The sequence below is a fragment of the Cyanistes caeruleus genome, chromosome 4, assembly GCF_971803275.1.
Source record: "Cyanistes caeruleus chromosome 4, bCyaCae1.hap1.1, whole genome shotgun sequence".
NCBI classification, from domain to species: domain Eukaryota; kingdom Metazoa; phylum Chordata; class Aves; order Passeriformes; family Paridae; genus Cyanistes; species Cyanistes caeruleus.
In genome coordinates this window covers 79,390,755-79,415,532 of record NC_141704.1, presented here as the reverse complement: position 1 = coordinate 79,415,532, position 24,778 = coordinate 79,390,755, and the positions used below count along the sequence as shown (strand labels likewise).

Sequence of the window (24,778 nt, the reverse complement as noted above, 5' to 3'; positions counted from 1 at the left end):
ACAGAGGGTTGAAGAGGTGGGCATAGCTCAGAAACACCAGTAGAACTTTTGAGTCTGTCAGGCTTACCTATCAAAGGCAGTTTAAATTGCTATCCTATTTTTTTTGGCTAGGCTGGTTACAGCTAGAGCCCTAAAATTGTCAACAGTTGTTTCTGATAATAATCATCTTGTGTTCAATATCTGTTGTTTCACCAGCTGATTTTCTGTACTTTCTGGTCCTGCTGAGGGAGAGAACAAAACATTCAAGGGTTGCAGTAGTTAATCATCCTGGCTCAATGTGTGTCACTGCATTTTTTCGTACTGCTGTCTTGAGTCCCTCTGTTTGTTTTTTATCCCTGTATTTCTCAATCTGTTCCTGGGAGCTTTGAATGGAGGATAATTGTGGTCTGAGTAGAATTTTGTAACATCTTTTGTTCCCCTGTCATTTATGCTGAAATAGGCTTCAGGGCTCACATGAGCTAGCTAAGTATGTGAGCGTCTGTGATGGCAATCCATTATTTAACTGGCTCCTTTCCTTCACTTGCTGCTTCTTTTTTTTTTCTGCTAACTTTAGAAATCTGCTCTGAGTCAAAAAACACTTGAAGTGTTGGATATTAGTCTTGACCAGTCCAAGAACAACCTTTTATTAATTGTTTTGTGGCAGTCAGTCAGAAGTAGAGCCAGTGTGTCCATTTTATGCTTTTAGCTTCTCTTATAAATCTTAATTGCTCACCTTTCAGGGAAAGCCAGATTTTTTGAAGTCAGAATTGGTTTAAAGACCTGTTCTTGATAATTGCTGCAGACAAAATATCTCCCAAAACCTAAATTTCAAATAAAACTTTAGTTGCCACATGAAATTATACTCGAATCCTAACACAAAAGGAAACAATCTGTCATTTTAGAAAACTTGCAGAAAGTAGTCATTCAGTCATTTTTGGCTAAAAAATAATGTTGGGATTTTTGAGGAAAGCTGTAAGAAGCAGTAATGGAAATAGTACAGCTTTATGCTGTTGTCTGAAGAACTGCTTTGTTTTAAAGAAAAACAAAGAATCTTAGCTAGGAAACTGACAACTAATAGCATGGAAATCTTACTTTTATAAAGGTAAAAAGAACACTACAATCATACAGTGACCAGAAGAGAGTAATAAGTATATCACAGATTCATATATTCCTGTATTTCTAGTGAAAAGAAGAGAAAAACTTATTTTCTTAAATTGAAAAGCACTGGGGACTGTCTCAAACAGAATTCTCTTTTGCATTGAATGATATATCCCTGCCCAGTTCTCCTTTTGCTTGCAAATGGACTCATTTTATGTAGTTGCACATTTTGGGTTTAATTATCTCTTTTTGTGATACACATGGAGTTGTCCTTTGACTAAAAGCTCCATTCAGCTCTAAATGAACTGTTCTGCTCTCCTATTGAAAGGTCTTTGTGGGTTTAACCTGCTCTTTCCATTCATTCTATCAACCATGTGACTGTGCAGTTCATTTGTCACAGAAATGAACCCACTTTTAAATTGCAAAAGCAAAATGGTTCATGTTTTCATAAGTTTATCCTATTTTTTCCTGGTTGTGTGGCTTAGTGTGTACCTCTCATCATGAACATTGCAGTACCTGTGTCACAGAAAAGGTGAATTTCCTTATGGAGACCTATTTTTGAGACAGTTGTTATTCTAGCTCCTTTTTTGTGTGGGGCAGTATCTTGGTAGTGTACATCCAGCTCCTCTCTGAGCAATTTCCTTTACAGTCTGATTTTAGCCAGTCCTTTTCATATTTTTTTTGGTCATTGTAGACATTCATTGAATATAGGTATTTCCTCCAAAGACATTTAGTATGTTCATCTTTGTGTGTGATTTTACAGAGAGAGTTGAGAGAGAAAACTCTCAACATTATTCTTTATTAGTTCTCCTATTGCACAATTTTGCAGCTTCTTAGAAACCAGTAGAATATTGTGGAGTATTGTCAGCATGCAGGGCTGGTCCTGTTTGAGGGTTCAGCAACTTGGCTTTCAGACCTTATAAACAGGACATAGAGGAATAATCTGCTGAGTTAGAAAACATCCTGCTTTCAACAAACTGTCCTTGGCAAGTTGAAAATAAGAGAATGAAGATACTCCGTGTTTCTTGTCCTCAACTTGGCTGTTACTTGCTAAGTATTGGAATAGTTAAAGGAGTTGTGACAACCTGTTTTCCAGCACAGTTTCTGGTGTGCAGGGGCAAAAATAAATTAATCAAGTATTACTTGGCATTGGTAGTTACTTGTAGACACACCAAATGAGCTCTTAGATGTTGAGCACAATGAAAGGACAAATGGTAGATGAGCACGAAATAGTGGGAGATTTTATGCAAAATAATTGCATAAAATAATAAATAAAAAGAATAAAAAATAAAATAATAGTTGCATTTAGCATAAGGATTGGGGCTGATGATCTTGAAGGTCTCTTTCAACTGAAATGTTTCTATAAGGGTGCATGTGGGAATGCTAGCAGCTGCTTTCACCCATGGATTCCAGTGGATATGCTCTTCATGTTCCAGAGCAGTCATGCAAGGTTTGCTCCTGTGGGGTAAATGTTTTTAGTGGTAATGAATGGTAGTGCACAGGTTCATTGCAGGCTTCTCCTTAAAATGGGGAAGAAAGTAGCATTAAAAATGAAGTTTGGTGCTTCCTGTAACTTCCAGAATTCATGGAGGGGTGACTGCATTTGATACAACTCTCACTAGAGTAATGCTTGGTAAAATGTAGAAAACACAGTCCAGCAGCTTCAGTCTTCATTGGGAATTCATGTCTGTTACTCTCTTGGCAGAATATTTTCTATCCATTAGAGCACTTAAGATGTAAAATGTAAAGGTGCTCTGCCCAAACACACAGATGTTGAGACAATAAGATAGTTTATCCAGATATCAAAACTATTACTGTTAGATTTACTAGAAGAAACTAAATGTTGAATAACCCAAATAGCAGATTTTTTTTTTTTTTAATTTAGAACAAAAACCTGCATGGCTAGATACTTTTATATCCTGTTTGTTAGTCACTGGTCATTACTGCCCATTAATAATGGTGGGTATGGGTACACTGGAGAAATTAAACTTCTTACATGTTTACTTACTTTCTCTTGAAGTAACATATCCACCAATCCGGACCCAGTCTGTTGTATTTCAAATTCAATGCAAAATATTGAGATTTAGGTTTTGGGGGTAAAAATGAAAAGATTGGTTTAAAGTTGTGCATAATAGTTGAGTTTGACTTATTAGAAGCCCTCTAGAGCTATATAATTATCTGGTGGGAAGCTGATTTGGTGTGACTTACCGTCCAGAGATCCTGAAGTGACAGCCTGAACTGCTCCTTTATCTTTGGAGAGAAGAGACTTTACCCATTAGTAACGGATTGCTGGATATATTATTTTAGAGAAAAAAAAGAACAAACAGGTAAGATTTTTTCATTCTCCTCTTCTACTATTTCCTGTCTACTACAAAGGCATTCTCTGTCATCTTTGATCTGTCAGCTGTTGATTATTTGAAGATGTGATCAGGTAGTCTTAAAGTACACAAAATCTAAATGTAATAATTTCTGTAGATAATTTGTACTGTGGCTGTAGATTATAAATAAGCTTTCTGGAAAAAGACAATTTCTTGTTGCAGATATTGAGGATCTAAGGATGTTGGTTTGGGGGTTTTGAAAGTAAAATTTGGGTAGTGCAAGAAAAGTTAGCAGTAGCTTCTGTAGATAACTGATACAGAATATTTCTAATTGTTTGCTCTGTACGTGACAAGAAAAAAGTTTTGACATCGTGAATCAACCTGCAGTTTGTCATAAAATGTTTCCTGAAAAGAATAATGCATCTGAAAAGAAATGAAGTTACGGTTTGAAAAGTTTTAGAAAAGTGGCTGACACATAGATTGTGCTTTTTTCACAGAGGAAAAAAAATACTGTACTTTGATACTATATTTAATTTGGAATATGGTAATGCATGCATTGTACAAAGGCTTCAGGTTGTTTTTGACCTCTAGAAAGCATTGGTAAAACTAAAATTTTCTCAGTGTGACTGAATTTCAGGACATGGGCTTTTTGGAGCTGGTTTTTTTTCCTGACAGTGTCTGTATGATGAGAAAGGGGTGGAATCTGAATTCAGGAGCACATTAGTGAAAGTTAATCCTGAATTTAGATTTGGTGGTTTAGTTTAATGAAGCTGCTTGTATGGACAAGACTATTTCAAGGATAAAAAAAAGGAGAGCAAAATATGTTTAAAATAACACACACATGCATTGTGCACATATCTGTTGATTGTGAGTTAAATCATCTTACATAAAAATAAGCATTTTGAGTTCAAGATCAGGCTGGTAGGGCTTAGCAACATAATTTAGTAGATGCTGGCCTTACCCACAGCAGGGGGCTTGGAACTGAATGACTTTTAAAGCACCCTTCCAACCCAAACCATCCTCTGATTCTGTAAGTGTAAATTTTAATGTTCAGTATGAATTTAAAGTAAGGAAAACTGTGTTGGAGTTGCTGCAGTGTAAATGAGATCAGCATCCAGAGTGTGTTTGAATTCACAGGTGTGCTGGGATTTCTTCCATTGTAAGTCACTACAGTCTGAGTAGACAATATTGCTGTTTGTTTGAACATGGGAAATCTTAGGGCAAGTTAAAAATAAGGTAAAAATAAGGTAAAAAATAAGGTAAAAAAAAGAGGCAATTTTGGTAGAGATCTTCACAGTTCTTAAGATGCTTTTTAGTGCAGGAGGCAGAGGGGAACAAATAGAGTGTAAAGGTTCTTCAAGCTTTTTGTCAGGGAATTTAATGTTTGAGTTAGTTCAGTACTTAGAGAACTTTCTCTAACTCCCTCTAAGAATTCTTCCCTTTCAAAAAACACAACAAGCACAGACAAAAAAAAATTGGAAAAATGCTTTGATTTTTTTGCCTTTTACTGCCTTGAAATCTGTGTACATATTTTTAATCCTGCAGCAAGTATCAAGCTATTGGGGACAGCACAGTTTTTTCTCTTTGTGGACTGTATTTTACTACTGATCATGGAAAAGCATTTGCTGAGTCTGAGACAGAAATAGACTTTGCAGTTCTGTAACCACTGTTAAAAAACAACACAGTTGGGCTTTAGGGGCAAGAAGTGGGACAGATGGAGTTCTAAAGCTATTTTCTTGTTTTCCAATCAAATTCCCAGGCATGGGGCAGGTTACTGTAAGCTTGGAAATTCATCCTTAGCCTTCAAAATGTCATAGTAGCACTATGGCCATAGTTGCAGCAGCATTCCTTATTCTCAATCTCCTGTTGGAGCTGCCTCATTTGTTTGCTGTGAAGGGAAGTGTTAGGAAAAGAGGCAGGTGAAAGGGCTGAGAAACAGGGGAAGGAAAGGAAGAGCCAAGCAGATGTGGAAGGAGGAGAACTTTCCAATGGTTTAGGCTGGTGATAGGATTTTTGCTGCTGGCTGATCCACTCATTTGTCCTACTGCTATTGTCTAGATCCAAAGAAAAATCAATCATATGGATACACAGCTAATTGCAGCCAGTGATAAAATGCATAATCTAAAATCACTTTTCTATTACCCATGTAAGCTCAGAGCACAATAGGAAAGGGTTGTGCTTCCCTCTCCAATGGTATCATTTAAATACTTATTTTGCAAATGAAATAATTGTAAATATGAACCAGATACTTATAAAAATAACAACAATTGTAGCCACTACAAGCTTAGTTGCTGCTGTCATTCAGTTTGTGTGTTTCTGCTTTGTTGGATTTCTGTTGAGTGAGGACATTTCCTTTAAATGAGAGAATTACCTTAAATGCTCCTGAAGTGACAGCAGCATCCCAAACTGAATGTATAAATAATTGTTACTACTACTTTACTGAAGTTATAGACAGAGCTGTAAGGCAGCTGTCACTGACTTTTTATAGTGTTTACAAAGAGCATTAAGCTGTTTGAATTTAATGTGTGTGAGCATGTCTTTGTTACTTCAGCTTTGTCACAAAAAAGGAGGATGTTAGAGAGTGTTACTGTTACCAAACACAGAGCATTGGAGAGGTGTTGAGAAACAGTAACAGTGCAGTACTTTGAAAGGCAAGGGAATGTTGGTCCATGAAGAGGGAAGTTCTTCAGAAGCCTGTTTTCTGTGGAAAATTTAATTTGCCAGTGCATTGAGATTAATTTTATGCTATGCAAAATAAAATATAGTATGGCATAAAAAAATGTAATATCATGACATAATTATTGAGAGTTAAAAACTTCAAACAAATGTGTTACAGAATTTCTTTTTGTTTTTCTTTTTAAGAATTGCATGGTCATTAAGAATTTGGTTTTGCTTTAGTGTGTTGGAAGCTGAGGCAGAAAAGTCAAGGTCTCTGAAGCTGCTGTGCCACACAGCCACTGATGCAGTTGCTCTGTTTTTTCTCACTAGTGTGTAGTTGGTGGGTGCAATGCCAGCTTTGCATCTCAGGGAGGACTTGCCCGTCATGTGCCCACACACTTCAGCCAGCAGAACTCTTCAAAAGTTGCCAGCCAGCCAAAGGCCAAAGAGGAATCTCCATCTAAAGCTGGAATGAATAAAAGAAGAAAATTGAAGAATAAGAGACGACGATCACTACGTAAGTGTTTCAGAGAAGTAGAAGTTCTTGAAAGGTTTGTCTTAGAGTGGAAGTTCCTCCTCACTCTGGTGGTTTGTCTGCATATTTGAGTCTGGTAGGGCTGGCATTCCTTCTGATGGGAAGAAAAGAACTCCAGATTCTGTTTATGTTCTTTTTCAGGGTAAATCTCTGTGTGTCAAGGAAAAAAGATGGGTTTCCTGTGAGCAACAATTGGAGTTGCCGACTAAAAGAAGCTTTTTATTTTAGAGTTGCTTTTTGTTTACTGACTGTATTACTGTTTGAAAGTGTTTTGTTTACTGCTGATGAGATCTGAAGTTCAGACAGAGATTGCAGATTCATATAAATTAGAGATAAATGCATGTTATATAAGCTCTTTTTTGAGCACAACATTTCATTATGTTAATGACAGTTTTATGAGCATAACCAAGATCTAATTTTGGGCAGAATTGACTTGCTATGTTTTTTTAATCTGTCGCCACATAGTTGATGTTCATTAATTTTATATGAACCAATGTGCTGAGAGGTGTTTTGTCATTTAAAATGAGAACTATTTCCTCTAGCAAGAAATAATCACTTTACCCAGTACCTCTTCTAGTCCATTTGGATGTGGTAGTTTGATTCCCAAGTTGTCCTAGCATTAAACTAATGAAACATCAGATTTCTATAGAAATTCTAATCTACAGGAATAGTTAGGAAAGATTAGGCAATTTTTAAAATATTTCACTTTGGCTTATAATTGCTTTGGATGCAACTCTCCAATATGATCATTTGATAATATTGAAATGTTACTCTGACACCTGCATTTTAGAGGAGACATGAAAAAAATATAAACCTATATACATATATATAAAAACCTATATAAAAAACCTATTTACATTTTTTTTCTGCTGGTATGTCAACAGTTGAAATAAAAATAACATGAATTTTTACCCGTGTTGCAAAATTCATCTTACAGTATTGGAAAGTAGCTCAAGATATCTTTTTTTTATGAAGCACTTGACATTTAAAATCTTGTACTATTCGGTTTTATTTCTCCAAAACTCCTCTGTAGCAGAACATGTAACTGTATCCATCTTTCTGTGAAGAAATACACTTCTCAGTTACTCAAATGGTACTGCAACAGTGGATTCAGGTACTAGTGGTTGGAGGTGATTACTCTTTATCACAGGATTGTGATTTATTCTTAATACCTCACCTGTGTTTTAAGGAACTTTATGGACATTTATGAAGCAGTGGTCATGTTCCTGCCTTGCATGCAGACAAGTGTGTCCTGGGAAGTTACATTTCCTCTGGAATTCTGAAAAGGTTCCTGAGCCTCTGGGTATGCCTGGGTATTTTTAAAACACACATGAACAAATTACGTTGTAAAACGTGTCTTAAAAGTTAAGATTTCTAATTTTAATTAGATTTCCTCTAATTTTAATTCAGCATTTTAAGAAATTAGAGAACTGTTTCAGTCCTTTTCAGTATTTGATTTTCAAAGAGCTTTCCCTTTCTATCTGGAAATCTGTGTAAATGAGAACTTTGCAGTATCTTTTTACATCATAAATGTAATGAGAGAGACATCTTGATATAATTGCAGATTCCTAAAGGATCATTGTGATTTGTTGACTGTGTTACTCAAAATATAAATGTCTAAGACTGGTCACTTCAAAATTTTCATTTTCAGAGGTTCCCGAAAGTTGCATGCTAGCTTGCTTCTCCATATTGATTTTGTTAGGTGGCTGATTTAATGGATCTTAATTAATATGCACCCTCACTATATGCAGAAGTTGTTTTTCAGGTTGGCATTGTATTAGTAATTGATAAACATCATCTTATATTATTTAACTTACAAATTAGAAATCACAGCTTCATAATTAAAATTTCAAGTCATCTACTAAGGTGCTGTAGTTGTAGTAAGAATTTACTTCAGAATTTATGAATGAATTTTAGGCAAAAAAATGTAAATAATAAATATTGTGGGAATGTTAAAGACCAGACTAGTATTTGAATGGTCTGCTGTCTTGATCAAGTGCTGCACAGGAAGAAAAGTGACAGCTGCTTGAGCAATTTCTTATCTTCTTGCCTCTTGAGACAAATGCAATGCTGGCTGTAGACTTTTGCCTTAAGGCAGAAATCATCTCTTACTGAATTGGGAACTGACTACTGTAATGTATTTCTCCAGAGGGTATGTGACCCAGAAATGTATCCAAAGTTGATGGCATTTTCTGAAAATGCTAAGTATTGGCAGCTTTCCTTTCCAACTTTGTGTGGATTATTGTTGGTGAGGTGAACGTGACAAAGGGCTGATACAGTTTTGCTTGTCTTTCTGTTTCTTAGCTTAATGAATTTAACTAAAGTTTGTATGGTTTGTTTTTGAATGGGGGAAGGCAAAACCCCTATCTAAGAAGCCAAAATAACACAATTAACATCATTAAGTGTTTTCAGTCTAGAGTATATAAAGCTAAGAACCTGGATATATAATTCGGTATTTTTAAGTGCCCAGAAGGAGAGGTGTTTAACACATGTACCAGGTTCTCTGCAAGTAGGGTTGCAAGGACTTAATGACATGGATATAAAGCAAAATGCCATTTGGTAGCAGACAATCTGTTTAAATCACTTGCAGATAATAATTTGACAAAAGATAGCAGTTTTTCAGCACAAAACAATTTGTCTCTGGAAAAAAATACTGTCAGATCGTTCTTTCTACCTTATGGTTTTATTAGACCCTCCTTTTTTAATGGTGTAAATGCATTACTAAATATTTATTGACAATTAATGGCCAATATATGCTGTTACTGAAGCACCCTCATGTGTAAATTCTAAATAGTTTAAGTACAGCAAATTTATACATTTGCTTCCTCTGTTTTATACCTGAAGGTGACGCCCTTCTGTGAATGTATAATGACAAAGGAGATTTCACTGTGGGTATATGTGATGAGAATACAATCTTCTAACTTAGACTATAAGGAGAATTTTTGCTGTTACTTAATTAGTTTTTAACATCTTGCCATTTTAAACTGTTTTACTTTTCTTTTGTCCTGTCTGTGAACAAGGCATGTTCTTCCAGGTTTGAAAATCAGCCTTTTATCATAACAGCTTGTTTTACAGGCATCACCCTTTTAGCTGGTTACATTCATGGTGCTATACAGATCTTATTTGTCTTAAAAATTTTGATGTAGAATAATTCAGGATTAGAGTCTGGGCTTGTTTTCTCTTCTGGATGGCCTTTTACATGTTCCCTCATTCATACAGAGTGGCATTTAGAACCAAATATATTGAAAGTGTGTACCTCTAAAATAGGTCACAGTATTGCTGTTCTGAAGCTACCTTGAAAACCGTATCGTCACTTGCTTTTTCATTGCAAATATGACACTCTAGTTATTAACTAGCATGATAATTGAGTGCACAGGAGGAATGTAAGAGATAAGGAAGTTCATGAACACTGTTCATGAAATTTACAGTAAGACTGTTACTTAGGTAGGGCTTGGATTTTTCTTTGCTGGGTTACTGATGTGATGATGTAATATATTTGACTTAAGGAATTGATGTGTACTTGAAACTTGTATTATTAAGCAGGAAGGAAGATACTTAAAGCCATTTCCTCAAAATCATTTTGAGGGTAAAGATGCATAGAAAATACAACATCAACACTTAAGAATAAATTAATTTCTACACTTTTGAAAAATAGTACCCTTTCTTCTCAGTCTGCTGAATGTTTTTCACTGTAAATCCTGGAGAAATTTGCTGCATGAAACTGAAAACAAAAATTTGGGTTTGTGGGTTTTTTTTTTTTTCCCCTTCTTTCCACCCTCCCTCCTTTCCTCCCTCATATTTATTTATCAAATATTTATATGCTTGCATCACTGACCACCTGCAGCACGAGCTGTGGTCCTGCATTGCCACTTAGAGCGAGAAAACATTGCAGTGAGATGATTGCCTAATTGGCAGTGTCCAACTGAGATGGAGCAGGGACAGAACAGAGTGTACAGATGAATGCTTACCAACAATCAGCCCCAGGAGTGCAGCAAATGCGAGCTCCAAGTGGAATTTGTAGTTCACTTTGAAATAATGGATGCAGAAGCTGTTTTAAATGAAGGCAGCAGAAGTTTGAATCGCTGTTTGTGCAGATTTCAGGGTAATACATAGTTGATAATGTAATACTAGTTCCTATTCTTACTTTTAATTTCAGTGTGTTATTTAATAAATTGCTACTTTCAAGCAAGGCTTAAAAATGTGAATATTTTCATTCAGACTTCTTTGCTAATGTATTAGAGTTTTATATGGTATATTTTAAAACTTTATTGTGAAATATTTCTAATACCATGCAAATATGTTCTTAATAGCAATTACTTTTTAGTTTAAGTACTTTTAGTGTAGAATTGATTTATTTTACACTCTAAATGAAAAATTCAACAATCTTCCTATGGTTCAAGAAACATTTAACTGTAAAAATCCTTTTCTAAAAGAAAGAGGTCTTTATAATGCCTGCTGGTTTTATACTGGTTGTAAAATCTCAGATGGGTGTTAGTTGTGCTTTCCTCATTATAAATTGAACAGTAATATGTGATGCCTGCAGTTGGTGCTTCTTGGGCAGAAAATCTTTAGTAATAATCCAAGAACACTGAATAACAACTTGTACATAGAGAGAAATGTGTAGTACTGTGGAGTTTTTCACCTGAATATTCAGCATTATTGAAACTGAAATGGGTGGATGTGGTTACATTTTTGAAAATAGCTGTTTCATCCACAGGGAGTGTGTTTTGACCAAACTTGAACTCTGCTTCTCGAGGAATAATTTCTCCCTCTCAGTGAAATTAATGTTTGCAGCTCTCTGACAAGGTAGTGCTAGTGACATAATGAGAAATGATTTACTAATGACACTTCAGACCTATTTACGTGTTCGAATGCTTTCAACGTGCTGAACACTAAGGATCTCTTTTCCTGTTTTCCAGCAAGACCTCATGACTTTTTTGATGCACAAACACTGGATGCTATAAGACATCGAGCCATCTGCTTTAATCTCTCAGCACATATAGAAAGTTTAGGAAAAGGCCACAGTGTTGTATTTCATAGTACTGTAAGTATATCTATGATGCATTCTGTTTGTTCTCTTTGTGTCTGAAAAATCTAATCTTTCAGAAAGATTTCTGGTTTCCTCTTACTGCTGTAGACATTTAATCAGAAATAAGTAATAATGGCTCCTTTATATTGTTGAGTTGTCCACTGCTATTAGTAAATGAACTTTTAAGAAGTATTGGTGGTAGTTGTTCTAGCTCACAGATTGAATGGATTGCAGCATTTCCTGTCTGATCCAGTTGGGGAATATGTAACAACAACTTTGTGTTGCAGAGGAAAATTGGTTCTATCTTCTAAATAAGAACACAGTTCAGATTGCATTTCCATGGTCATGAAGTGACAGTGCTAATTTATCACAAATATTCTTGGTGTATAATTGAGTATGTAAAGATGCTGGTCTGAAATATGTGTTTATTCCCCTTTTTTTCTTCAGTTTAAAAGATATAATTCTGAATAAATTTATTCCTTTCATTTCCCCATTTTTTTTAAATAAACGTACCACCAAAATATTGGTGAATTGCTGGAAGGAGGCAAGAACCAAGTGGGGAAACTTGTGTTTGGATAGAAAAGGCATCAGTATTAATTTAGAAGAGTTCAGAGCAGGGATAAAGTACTGAATTGGGGTAGAAGGATAGAGGAAGTTAAAAAAGTTGAATAACCTCAGGTTTTCTTAGGCATATTGGGAGAAGAGGGCATGTAAAAGGTGGAGACTTGGCTGAAGAAAAGATGTAAGAGATGACACAAAATGAGGAGGGATGTCTCTGAATTGATAGAATAGTCCAAATGAGGACTGCTGGCTAACATGTTTTCAGCTACATCTTAATCTTACTAAGGGATTCGAGCTCTTGAACTATCAGTTCTTTCCATAAATAAAAGGTGATTTTGTATGCATGAAGCTTATTTCACCTTGTCTTGCAAGACTGATGATTGTTCTAAATACCTGTGGCCTGTATTGGAAATCTTTTCCAAAATATTTCTGCTGAACTTTATGTACATTGTGCACCAGCTGCAAGTGGAGATTGCAATGGTTTAGCTGTAACTGTATTTAAATCTCATTCTGGTTTCCCTGGCCAATGTAGATTTTACAATGCTGTGAGAAGAGCAGATTTTCTTCCAATTCACAGATTCCTTTAATCTGAAAGGTTATCTAGGTAGTCTACTCAGTTATGGAAGAACAGCTCTAGCTATTGGAATAATTCATAAGGAAGTGGAATTAGAGGAATCTGCTCTAAAACTGCTCACATTAACTTGAAGGAAGTGGTGAAAATCCTTTTAGCTCATCCGTGCATGTATGACTCGAGATGGTAGGAGGTTGATTAGATCTGAAATTGCTTAGACCTCAGTTGTGGGAGAGGTTGTACCAGTGGGAGAACTGCTCTAGGATTCCAGCCCCATGCTGTGCTTGGCTGCTGTATTTGGGTGTGCTGGATATCAGCTTTGGTGATGAGACTCACCCTAAAATCAGCTTTAAAAAGGAAAGGTAGGCCAGGAGCTGTTTTGTGGACGTGCACCATTTCACTGAGCTAACAATACCTCAGATGCAAACACTCATTTTGCATCACTTAAAAGCACTAGGACATGGGATTTGAATGGTGACTGGCTAAATGGCATAATAAGTCTGTGTGGTCCACCTTCAGATGAAGAAAAAAATGTGTAATTATCAGAGACATTAATTTGAAAGGTGGAAAACAGGAAGATGAAGTTGTCTGAAAAGAGACATAAATGATGTGGCTTTATTGTTTTACGCAGCACAAGAGTGTGAGCACAGTGCAATATAGTTCAGGGCAGATATTCTAATATAAAAAATTTCTAAGCAGTCACTGTAGTGTCTTTCATGTTCTCTGTAAAGGCACATGCTTTCATTTATATATACTTTTTTAAACACAACCTTTTCTTTGTAGATATGGAAATATTTAGAATGCAGTTATTAATAAAACCTTTTTGAAAGTATGTTTGCCATCCAGAATACACCTTTGACTTGATTATGATTTTTTTTCTGCTGGCTTTTTTTTGAGTCAAATTCTTTGTATCTTAATTCTTTGAATTGTTAGATGGAAAAAGCCAAGCATGTCTAGTTAAACTAAGGAAATGTAACTTAGAAGTTGCCCTGTCATGCCACCTCCAAGATTTGAAGTGGCTTGAATTAATTCTGTAAAAGATTTGAACGCTAAACTGTTCTCTGGTCCAGCTTTTCAGGTGTTTCAGTTCAGTGGCCACATGTATTTTAAGTAGTTACATTGTTTCAGTATATTGAAACCTTGTAAGACAGTAAATGAATACAGTGAGATGCATACCAATTTACAGTGTGAAATTGTTTTCTTTTTCCAGAAGAGGTCAGCAAAACTCCATGTCTGATTTGAGACAACTTTGATGCACATTTCCTTTGAAATTCCATTTTGTTTCTGGGACAGTGCAGGATATGTAGAGAGTATAGTAAGAATATTTCCAAATAAAGCTGTATTAAGTCTACATCTTCTGGCTGAATTGTGGTTTCGCTTAAAAACTTAAATGGACTTAAGTTCTTTGCAAAACAAGTTTAAGTCTTCAGAGCATATTTATTGCAGGCACACAACTTGCAAGGGGTATAACAGTTTGCTTTCTGTGAATGTCTAGTAGGACATGAGGAACAACAACTTCTGAGTAAAAAAATCTGTCATTTTGGTTTTAAGTATGATTTTGTAATTATTATAGGTAATAGCTAAAAGAAAAGAAGATTCTGGCAAAATAAAACTCTTGCTTCATTGGACACCAGAGGACATGTGAGTATATTGATATGATTGATATATTGATTGAATGAGGACATGTGAGGTAGTGATATGTTTTCAATGGGGGAGGATTTACAGTGGGATCAATGAATTGTTACTAAATTATTTTGTGCCTTTGAATATTTGAGTTAAAGTTTATATTTTAAAAATGCTTTGGGCTCTAATACCAGTTCAGTTAAATTTGCATCTGTATTTTTAATGCATTTTGTCACAAGTTTCAATTCATCATGAGAGACAACAGCTAAAATATTCTTATAAAATAGGCAGTTTTTTGATTCCTTTTAGGACAGGTGGTAATACTATATCTAACAGCATTCTGAAATTATTATTTTTAAAATGTTACTGATGAAGACGGTTAATTTTATTTTGAGCTAAGCATTAAGAAGTATGCAACACTGGGAAGATGAAAAATAGAGTAATATTTTTGTAATACAGAGCCAAATGAGTTTTTTGCTCATGCAGATGAATTCAGTATTAGAATCTCTGCAGTGGAGAAGACAGGTTGTTCAGTAATGTCAAGGCATTCCCTGTCGAGATGAAAAACGAGGCATAGGACCACCTTGCTTTGAGATGATTTATTGCTCTCAGATAAGATGTCAGTCTGAAGGGGTGAGATTTAGAGAGGAGCAACAAGTCAGCCATAGCTCAAGGTAGTCACGGGTTTCTTCATCACACAGCAATACAGAACATTTTGGTCCAATAAACAGTTAACATAAAACTTGTTTTTATTTAATAACCTATCACCTTTGCTTAATTTTGCTGCACTGTGTCTGTTGCTTAATCAATAAGCTGACAGGTCATGTACTCATACACACACCTCTGTTACAGCTTCTAAATCCCTAACCTGCTCTATAAATCACATTATTACAGCTCAGACCTCCAACTATTTTACTTAATATAATTTCTTACTTACTCAAAACATATTCTTACTTACCACTATAGGGACATAAATTTATAATTTTTTACCTGATGTTTCTGTACCTTTATCATTACATTAACCCAAGCTCTTTCCAAGGCTGCAGATTGAACCCTTCAGCATCTGTAGAATTTTCCATTTTTCCATTTCTCACAATTCCCAATGGACTTTAGTTTTGGTTGGTCAGATCAGAGGAGTAATGTGTTTTATATTGCTGTTTGTTGCATCTTGGTTGGGTTAGATAGTGTGTATTTCAGGCACTGAATGATGTAGTTTTGAATTACTGAGTATTCAGTTCATCTTGATGATTCCATGAGAGCAGAGGAGATGCCAAGGTGTCCTGGCACACGCCATCAGTCTGTTTTACACTGTCAGGGTACTCACGCTTCAGGAAGTGAAATGCACTCATGGTGATTCCTTTCCACTCCACTGAGCTGTTCATCAGCCTTCCCCATGGAGCTGGCAGTAATGATTTAGCTTCTACAGAATCCTCTTGAGAAACTGTAAAAGTTCTTCAGGATATCCATATGTTTAGGGTTTTGGTCATGAAAAATAGATACAAGTCTTTAAGTTGTTTCCTCTACAAGAGGAAAATAACTTGTAGTGGGCTGGGAGGATGGGGGGTATTTTGTTGGTTTTAGTTTTTGTTAAGAGCAGGAATTTTTGGTGTCAGTAAATCAGATTACTAAGTTGTCTTTCTGTATATTTCAAATCTCTGTATGTGGAAAGTTTTCTTTTTTGCTGTTTGTATCTTGAGCATACAGTTGATACTGGAAATGTCTTCCCAATGTTGGTTGTCCAAAAAGTGATTTTTGGCTTTATTTAAAAAACTTCCCTGTTGCTTTTCCACCTTTCATGATTCATGAGACTTAGTGAATAAATGGATTGCCTGCTGGGTCGTTCTCCCTCCCCCTCTGCCCTATTGTTTTTTCTTTTTTTTTCTTCTTCATCTGAAAGGATTAATTGGAGAAACTCCTTTTCCTGCTGGGTTAGAGGTTCTGGGTTTCATTTCATATTTTGAATAGTTTACCCGAAAAATTGAATTTGAGTTGCAGCTAACTTTCACACCAAGTGAAATCTGCAAAATACAGATTTGGTGAAATAATTTGCAAAAGTCTGTGAAATTTGGCTTTTCAGAGAAGGAGCCATCACATTTAGTTTTAAGTGTTGGGCTTCTGAATTTGAAACCCGTTTTAAAGACTTAGGCTCCTTAATTACAAACTCCTCCTCCAACCTGAAGTTAATCTTTGGCTTCTGGGACACATAAAAAAAATTTAAAACCCCACCAAAACCCCAAAGAATAGGATAATCAAACAATTACCTTCAGCAAAGTTGAAGTATTTTGTCTTTGAAGCTTTTTGAGCTTGGAGGAAGCAAATTAATGTAAAAAATCTCGGTGCCTGCAGTATATTCTCTCCTTTAATTGAACAGAATCAAAGAATTTCTACCTAGTAAAAGAAATGATTTTCAAAGGTCTGGTTGTTTTTTCACATTAAAGTTTTACAGTGGAGAATGCAGTGCCGTTATCATTGTACACTTGGAATATGTTTCTGGAATAATCTAAATTCTGTTCAGTGTCTTCTTTTCAAACTGAGAACCTGAAAAACTTCAAAGTAAAATGTGTAAAGATTGGCTGCCTTTCCTCACTTTGGTGAAGATGCTTTTTCAACCAGGGAAATGTGAAAATTGCTTCATATGTACTAGTTTACTACATAATTTTATGGTAAGAAAAATAGTTGATCTTTTTTGAATATTTTTATTTTATTTATTTATTCATAGTCTGCCTGATGTGTGGGTAAATGAAAGTGAGCGACATCAGTTAAAAACTAAAGTAGTTCACTTATCAAAACTACCAAAAGATACTGCCTTGCTTCTGGACCCAAACATTTACAGGTAACATCTTAACTTTGAAACTTTCTTTACTTGAATGTTATCTTAAGCCTCACTTAACTTTTTGACGTTGGAAAATCAGGATTGCTAATGTATTATACACCAGATCAAGGAGCCTTGGTACTGTAAACGTCCAGGAGTTAAGTTCTGAGGTCTTAAGTTATTTCAGAATTACTTCTTGAACTAAACTCTAGTGACTGAGAAACGGGGAATGTGTGTATTTACCAAGTGTATTTTACTTTTTTGTGCTTGGTGTACAGAAATTCTAGTAAAGGAAGTACATACAGTGGAATCCTGAAAGATCACTTCTGTTAAGATCACATACTGGTTTGTATACCAATTTTTTTAAAGTCCAAATTTATCTTTCCATATTATATTCAGCTGTAATACATGCAGTATTACCTTGAAACTTGTACTTGTATTCAAGTACTGTTACTTTTTTATTACAAGATTCTTTATAGGGGGACAAAAGGGAACAATCCATGTTACTTGTCTTTAAGCTACTTTCACATTTCTGTTTTTAGGCCCCTCAGATTGGCTTCTAATCCATCTGGTTTCTAATAATTTCCTGATTCTCCCCCCACCCCCTCTTTATTACTGCTCTCCCATGATTGTCAGTACCCACAGTTCTGTGTGTACAGTTTTTAAAGGTAATCTGAAATGCTTCATTCATTCTGAAATTTTGAGCATCCATAGAAACATTTATGTGATTATATTAAAAATCCATGAAAATGGGTTGTGGAAAGAAAGTTTATCATAACAGAAGTTCAGTGTTCCGATGTTTCTTCCTTAACATCTGGTGACCAAGAGTCTCAAGTAGTAAATAAAACACTAATCTGAGGCCTTTCAATGCAATAAGCCTTTCAGTTCACCTTTAATATTCAGTGTATTTCACTAATCAAATTAATGAAAACTTGCTTTACAATATGAAAACTGATCCTACTGTATTTGCTATCTTTGTAAATGTGTTTTAAATACTTGCCTTAGTCTATGAATCATTGCTTTAAATGGTAAAATCATAAAAATGTTATGGCAAGATTGGATTGTGTGTTTTAAAACTGCTTAACACAGTGACTTTTATAATCTAATTGAGGTGTTAATAATTTTATATTGATTACATTTACTGAGCTTGACAGATTAGTTTGCTTTGAAAAGAAAAAAGTAACCTTTTAAAATAAAAATTTAATGAGTTCTGGCTTAAGTCCTTGGAGAAAAATTAGCAAATCTTTCTATCTCTCACAAATAAAATTAAGGTCCCTGCTTGTAATGCTGTATTCTATTTTTAGCAGTATGGATCAGTCTGTGATTGAAATGAGCTTTTGGGACCAGCTGAGGGAACTTAATGATAGAAATTTAAAAACCAAAACTTTGCAAGAGGAAAAGGTAGTTAAAGAAATTCAGTGGCAGCTATTAATTTCATGCTAAAATGTCATGCTTTAATAGAAAGTTTGAAATAATTATCTGAAATGTACACTTTCATGAGATCATCTGAAATAGCTCTTGGTTTTAATAAAATGAAAGTTGATTTTGTATAGTCATGACTTCATAATGCATTCAGCTGACTGATACATACATCACCAGGTCTTAATGTAAAGCTGTACCATCTTCTTTTACAGAACAATGCCCCAGAAGAGATTGAAGAGGTAAAAACCAAGCAAGTGGGGACACCTGCAGTCTTAGTCACTGACAATGGATTTAGAAATAAAGTTGCACATTAGTCAAATCCCATCTTTTTTTTTTTTTTTTCTTTTTTTTCTGTTTGTTTTTTTTTGTTTGTTTTTGTTAGAGAAATATTTATGCTTAGTGTAAACATTCTGTGAATGAAGTTGATGCTTCCGTGGAATATATTAATATATTACTGTATATCCACATTTTCATGGAATGGTACAGTGGGAGACTGAGCAAACACTCTTCTGGCAACTTAGTGGAACAACTAAAAGGCTTTGCATGCTTGCTTCTTTAAGCTGCTTTTTTCTTTAGTGAATACAGTAGTCTATATTTGATGGAAAGAAAAAGTAACCATCACCATTTCCTCTCGATTCCCAGGAGAACTGTTAACAAGCTATTGGGCTTCCTGTCAATGTTAACTAAATCTAACACATGCCAGACAATAGAACAGCTACCAAGGGATGATCCTGTTGCCCTTTGAGTATGGTGGATAGTAATCATTCGTCATTTGTAATCTTGTGTCCTTTTGCAGATCCCTAAAATATGTTGGATTATGATGTTGAAACAAATGTTGATGGAATGCTTGTCTTTTCCAGTCAACTCTGAGTACATATAGTACAGTTGCAAGATGTTCAGAGTGTTGCAGTCTGTCTGACCCCTTTGCAGGAGTAGTGTAGTGTGTTAATCAGATCTGCTTTGATGTGATCCGTATCAATGGACGGGTTTGGAAAACCTCTTTGTAAGCAGTCAGTGTTACTGGTGATTTATTTTGCTTTTTTGACCCTCTAGGATCCCCATTCACTTGTAAAGTATACTTTATTTGGCCTAATGTTTTCTAGATGTAAAGAAAATGGTATTTTTTAAGAAAAAAAAAATTAATCTAGAAATTCAATCCTTTATGCACCAAAGTTGGCTTTGAAAAGGAAAGTAAAATCATTTTCTTGCTTAATAAGCAAGGAGCCGTGGATTTTTTTTAACTGACAAATAGAGATGCGTCTAACCTGTTAGTCTTTGTATGGAGACAAAAATGTTGCATATAGATAATAGGACATTGCTTGTAAATATTTCAGCAGATTTGTAATATATTTTTATATTATGAAATGTACTGTAGATGTTTTTCTAGAGGCATGAAAGTTAAAATGTATATATTACGGTAGAAATAATATTGAAGGATATTGTAATTCACTAGTGCTGCCAGAAGAATTGTTTTAAAAAAGCACCTTCCTTAACAGTAAAAAAAAAACCTTCTTTTACATACCTAAGGGACTATATACTACTGTTAGTATCTGTTGTAAGAACAAAAATGCATTGAACATCCTTCCCAGAAATCTTAGAGGGATGAATAGTACCCATAATTAATTCATGGCACTGCTTTCTAATAGCGAACACAGAATTAGTTTTTTCCTTACTGTCGGAAGGAACTAATATGTAAAATTTGTATGGATATATGCAGTCAAACTGCAGAGTTAGTCCTCCTTGTTGGGGAGGAATTTACTACAGTGAAACTAATAACCAGCAGTTTTTACACTAAATTTTTATTAAATAGATTAAGACTTAAAGTAACCCTTTGGTTGCAGAAGTGAGCATATCCTAATGTAATACAAATGCATTCTGCATTGGTACTGACATGAGTCTTGCTTAGCTCCAGTGGGTTAAAAATGTTACTTATATACACAAAAAAGTAATCTTATCAACGATATGAAGTGCAGATTAAAAGCACCACTAATATAAGATGTTCTGGAATGGTTGTTTAATAAGGGTATTATTCATAAAATCTGTAGTGACGTGACTTTATTTTTGGAAAAAATGCAGTGTTTTGGGTTTTTTTTATTTTTTATTTTTTTTTGCTTGAGCACTTCACCTACTGCTTTTTCTGTACCTATAAAGTAATCCGTAATCCTTGTTTCTTTTTGTTTTTTAATTTGTTATAAAATTGCCAAATAGAAGTGTTTCAGATATAGTTTGTATTTGTATTTTTTTAATTTTATTGCTTCATGAATTTCTTGTAAGTCATTTATAATTGACAGATGATTGTAGACCTTGCCTGAGTATTTTTTCTAATAAAACAAAGCAAACAAACCTCACAAGCTTCAGAATTTTAAGATTTCAATGGAGATTTCAAAAACAAGCATAAAAAAACCACTGTTTCCTCTGTAAGTTGTAACACACACCATTACAGAAGGGGGAATTCATGGAGTCAAGTAATGTGGTGGTCATGTAAAATGTGACTTTTCTTGGGTTTGAGAAAATTATTATCTAGTGTTCTCATGGCAGAGTTTCTGCTTTGGAAGGAAAACTCAGTTTAAATAACAAACATGTGTGAAGAAATGGTTTTATTGGAGTTAATTAAACTTTCCAGTCAAAAGGTAAGTGGACATTTGGCTGGTTTTTACCTTGTAGTTACCGAAGTGAATTGCTAAATTCTGTTATGTTTGAACTGTGCTTGAAAGTTGTTTGCATTCTGCAAATTTTGGAATTACTTGGTGGTGTTTTCTTTGAAATGGCAGTCCTGTTCTCTAAAGCTCTGCTGTAGTTTTTGTGTGTGCCCCTGGGTAGGTTTCACCTTCATCGGAATACCAGGTACGTGGAACTGCCACAGTGTGCTGGGGGGCACTGATCACTTTGTTCTGAAAATAATCTTATTCTTACTCTAGAGAAGCATTTCTGAAATAATTGGCCTCTCCCCTTTTAAGTAATTCCATGTGCTTTGTTTTGGGATGTAACATTTAAAGGTTTGTCCCTGTCTTTCTCAACAACATTTTTTTTTTCATGTTAGGTTTTCCAGCCATCTACAGATTGCATTCCCTCCCAGCTTGAGTGTTTATTTCCTTTGTAGAGAAATGTCAGCTCCTTGAAAGTCACACTTTCCAGGAGTCGCAGTGCACACAAATATCTGTGTTCAAAATCCCATTCTTTTGGAATGTGTTGGCTTGAATTGTACAGTTTTCTAAAATGGAATAACAGGATTTTGGAGTGAGGATTTGTGTTCTGGGCTCAAAGACCAGCTCTGCCTGTTGCTTAAGTGGATGGAAATTCTTGTATGGGAAAACCTGCTGGCATTTGGCCATAGCACATAGCTGATTGTTTGATAATAGATCTTACTGTGTTTGCTAAATTACCTTAAGAATCTGTTTATTAAAGACAGAGCAAGAACAAATTGGTATAGTATATTTTCTCAAATTACTGTTGGTCTTTCAGATTTTGGCCAAAATGTGCGATAGGTTGCACTGTATTTTCCCTCTATGGTCCATGAAGTAATTATATCAGCCATTTCAAATTGAATTGCACATTAATTATGGTCTAGCTGCAGTCGGAACAAACAGGTGAATTGTGTTCAAACATGCATTGTTTTTAATAATCAGAATTCAGGTGGTTGGTTTCTGTTCCCTTCAGCTTTTCACTCCTGTGTATGAATTAATTAGTGCAGAAGCCTGGTCTTGTGCAATACTTCAGTCAGAAATTCAGGACTTATTCTCACTTAATGCTTTCTTGCCTTGATATTTTAAATTTGTGAGTGAACCTTTCATAATTATTCCTCTTGTCCTATTAATGTATGACAAGTAGAGAAGAAAAAAATTGTGTAGTAGGAAAGTTGGCTTTTAAAAAAAGCAGCTGAATCTATGGCAGCTATTGGTGTTTATTTGTTCCAAGCAAAGAATATTCTGGTAAACTTTGTTGAATCAACTTTTATTAAAAACTCTGTATTATGTTTTGGTGAAGGGGGAGATAAGCACCACCTGCATTAATGTTGTGAGCAACACAAAAACTTGTTTTGCAACCTCAGAGTAGTTCAATTTGTAATTTCTGAAATTACTTAAAAATAGATACCAGTTCTGATATATAGCATCTTATATATGTATGTAAGTAATATATACATATATGCTGTCTTATAGCATCTTTTGGGGGATGATAGCAGAATTGGGAGTTACCTGTTGTTATTCACAAGGCTTCAGTGCTGAGCTGTCCTCATGGAACTGGTGCAGTGACCCAGCCCAGGAGTTGATGTTATCTTGGGTTCAGAAGGGAAGAAGGAGATATGCTGCTTGTGAGTTTGGTGGCTGTTGGAAGGTTGAGGGTTCATAATACTGTGCTGGGCTCTAGGCTGGCAGGAACTGTGATTTAGAGGTCTAGGGCTCATTTCCCCTTCTCTCCCACATACACTCATGCACTTATCTCTTACCTAGAGAAGAGTTAAAATCAGGACATGGCTGATGTTGCAATGTAGCTTTACAGTGGAGTGAGGCAATGTAGTTCTTAAAAGAGAATAAAATTGTGTTGATTACATACAAAAAGTGGGCTGTTGGTTGTCAGCCAGTTGTGGATGAATTCAAGTCCTGCAGTTGTTTGTGAAGATTAATGTGCTGTGATTGATGCTACATTATTTGTTTTTCCTAATTCTAAAACTGGCCCTTTGAACTTTTGTAAATCCTCCTTGGTAGTAAAGCAACAAATACTAAGTAATATGATAAATCTGTTTATTTCTTCTCAAATGAGAGATAATTGCTGATAACATCCCCTTGGTTTGGCTTGTGTACAGGAGATTTGAGTCCTGTCTGTTGGATGCTGTTCAAAAGAATTGTCAGCTTTTAATATCCTTTCGTCTTGGTGCTTTGCCTGTGTTTGTAGCCTCAGTGGAGGATGAGAGATCCCCACACAGATTTACTGTGAAGAGCTGCCTATGATTTGAGGCAGTCAGTAGCCCTTCTCAGTCAAGGACTACTGACTGTCTCAAAGGGTGGGACTTGGAGAAAAAGATAAACTTGGAGACCTTGTGAAGTGATAAAAGAATATCCCTTTGGTCAGCTGGGTCAGCTGCCCTGGTTCTGCCATGGGCACCCCCAGCCCACTCCCTGGCAGGGCAGCATGAGAAGCTGACAGGCCCTTGACTGAGTATAAGCTCTGCTCAGCAAAAAGTAAAAGATCAGTGTGATACCAGCACATTTGTCATGCTAAATCCAAAACAGCACTGTACCAGCTACTAGGAAGAAAATGAACACCATCCCAGCTGAAACTAGGACATAGTGCTGGAAATGGAATGCCCCATCCAGCCTCTGAGATCTCCTTTTTCTCTGTATCATTGCTCAGTCATGTCTTTTGGCTCGTTTCATCCATGAAATGTCGTGTCTGCACTCGTGTGGCTCAGTGGGATTTGCACAGACATGCAGAGTCTGACCAATGCCTCGTTGACTTTAGGAGGACATGGTTACAGATATCTGACTTGTCTTCCTCTGTTCAAATCTGTTGTCTGAAACCCAGGTTGTGAAATCGGGGGGATCGGAACAGGATGTTGCTCGTGATGTATTTAAGCCAAAATGGTCAACATGAGCCACTTAAATGTGTCTAGGCACTGAAACAGATGTTTGGATTTACATAATTTCAAGGCCAAAAAATTAGTAAATGTATTGTTTTGGGAGCAAAGCCTTGGAATGTGAGATTCGAGACTGCCCCTAAGCAATAAAAGCATTTTAAACAGTTCTAATTTTAAATACTTTGCAGCTTTTACTTACTTGTGAATATGAGGCAGGGGCTTGGACCCTGCTTGCTTTTTCTTTCTTCATGTCATAAATATTCTCTCCTAGAGCATGGAAAATAAGTCAATTACACTTAAAATTGTTTATTGCAGGGCAGATGTGTGCATACAGCAACTGTAGCTGAAAGCCCAAGTATTTAATTAGCAGTTGCCTGCAGCTGGATTCTCTTTTTAAACAAGTGAGGAGGTAGGAAAGCAGAAAAGGATGTCATGAGACATTCTGCTGACAGTGAGCAAGTTTATGTGTAATTACTTACCAAAAATTTTCCTCTGCCCTTGGAGCCCTCATGTGGTGTTGCTGCCTTTTCATTGTGCTGTGCAGTCATCCATGAATTTCCATGTCCTCGCTGCCCAGACACCTGTGCTGCCTCAGTCAAG

The 24,778-nt window shown here is 35.7% G+C and overlaps 1 protein-coding gene across 2 annotated transcripts in view; it reads left to right on the top strand.

Moving 5' to 3' along the window:
• Positions 1–20,949, top strand: part of AEBP2 (AE binding protein 2) — a 43,356-nt gene extending 22,407 nt beyond the window's left edge. Inside the window, exons 4-9 of one of the 2 annotated variants that reach the window (XM_086885499.1) lie at positions 6,384–6,570; positions 11,508–11,632; positions 14,323–14,390; positions 17,092–17,205; positions 17,463–17,529; positions 18,819–20,949. In XM_086885499.1, the coding sequence (XP_086741625.1) occupies positions 6,384–6,570; positions 11,508–11,632; positions 14,323–14,390; positions 17,092–17,205; positions 17,463–17,517 (549 nt within the window). In that variant the 3' untranslated portion in view covers positions 17,518–17,529; positions 18,819–20,949. The remainder of the gene's footprint in view (positions 1–6,383; positions 6,571–11,507; positions 11,633–14,322; positions 14,391–17,091; positions 17,206–17,462; positions 17,530–18,818) is intronic. The other variant, XM_086885500.1, reaches the window with a different exon arrangement.
• Positions 20,950–24,778: the final 3,829 nt, after the last annotated feature.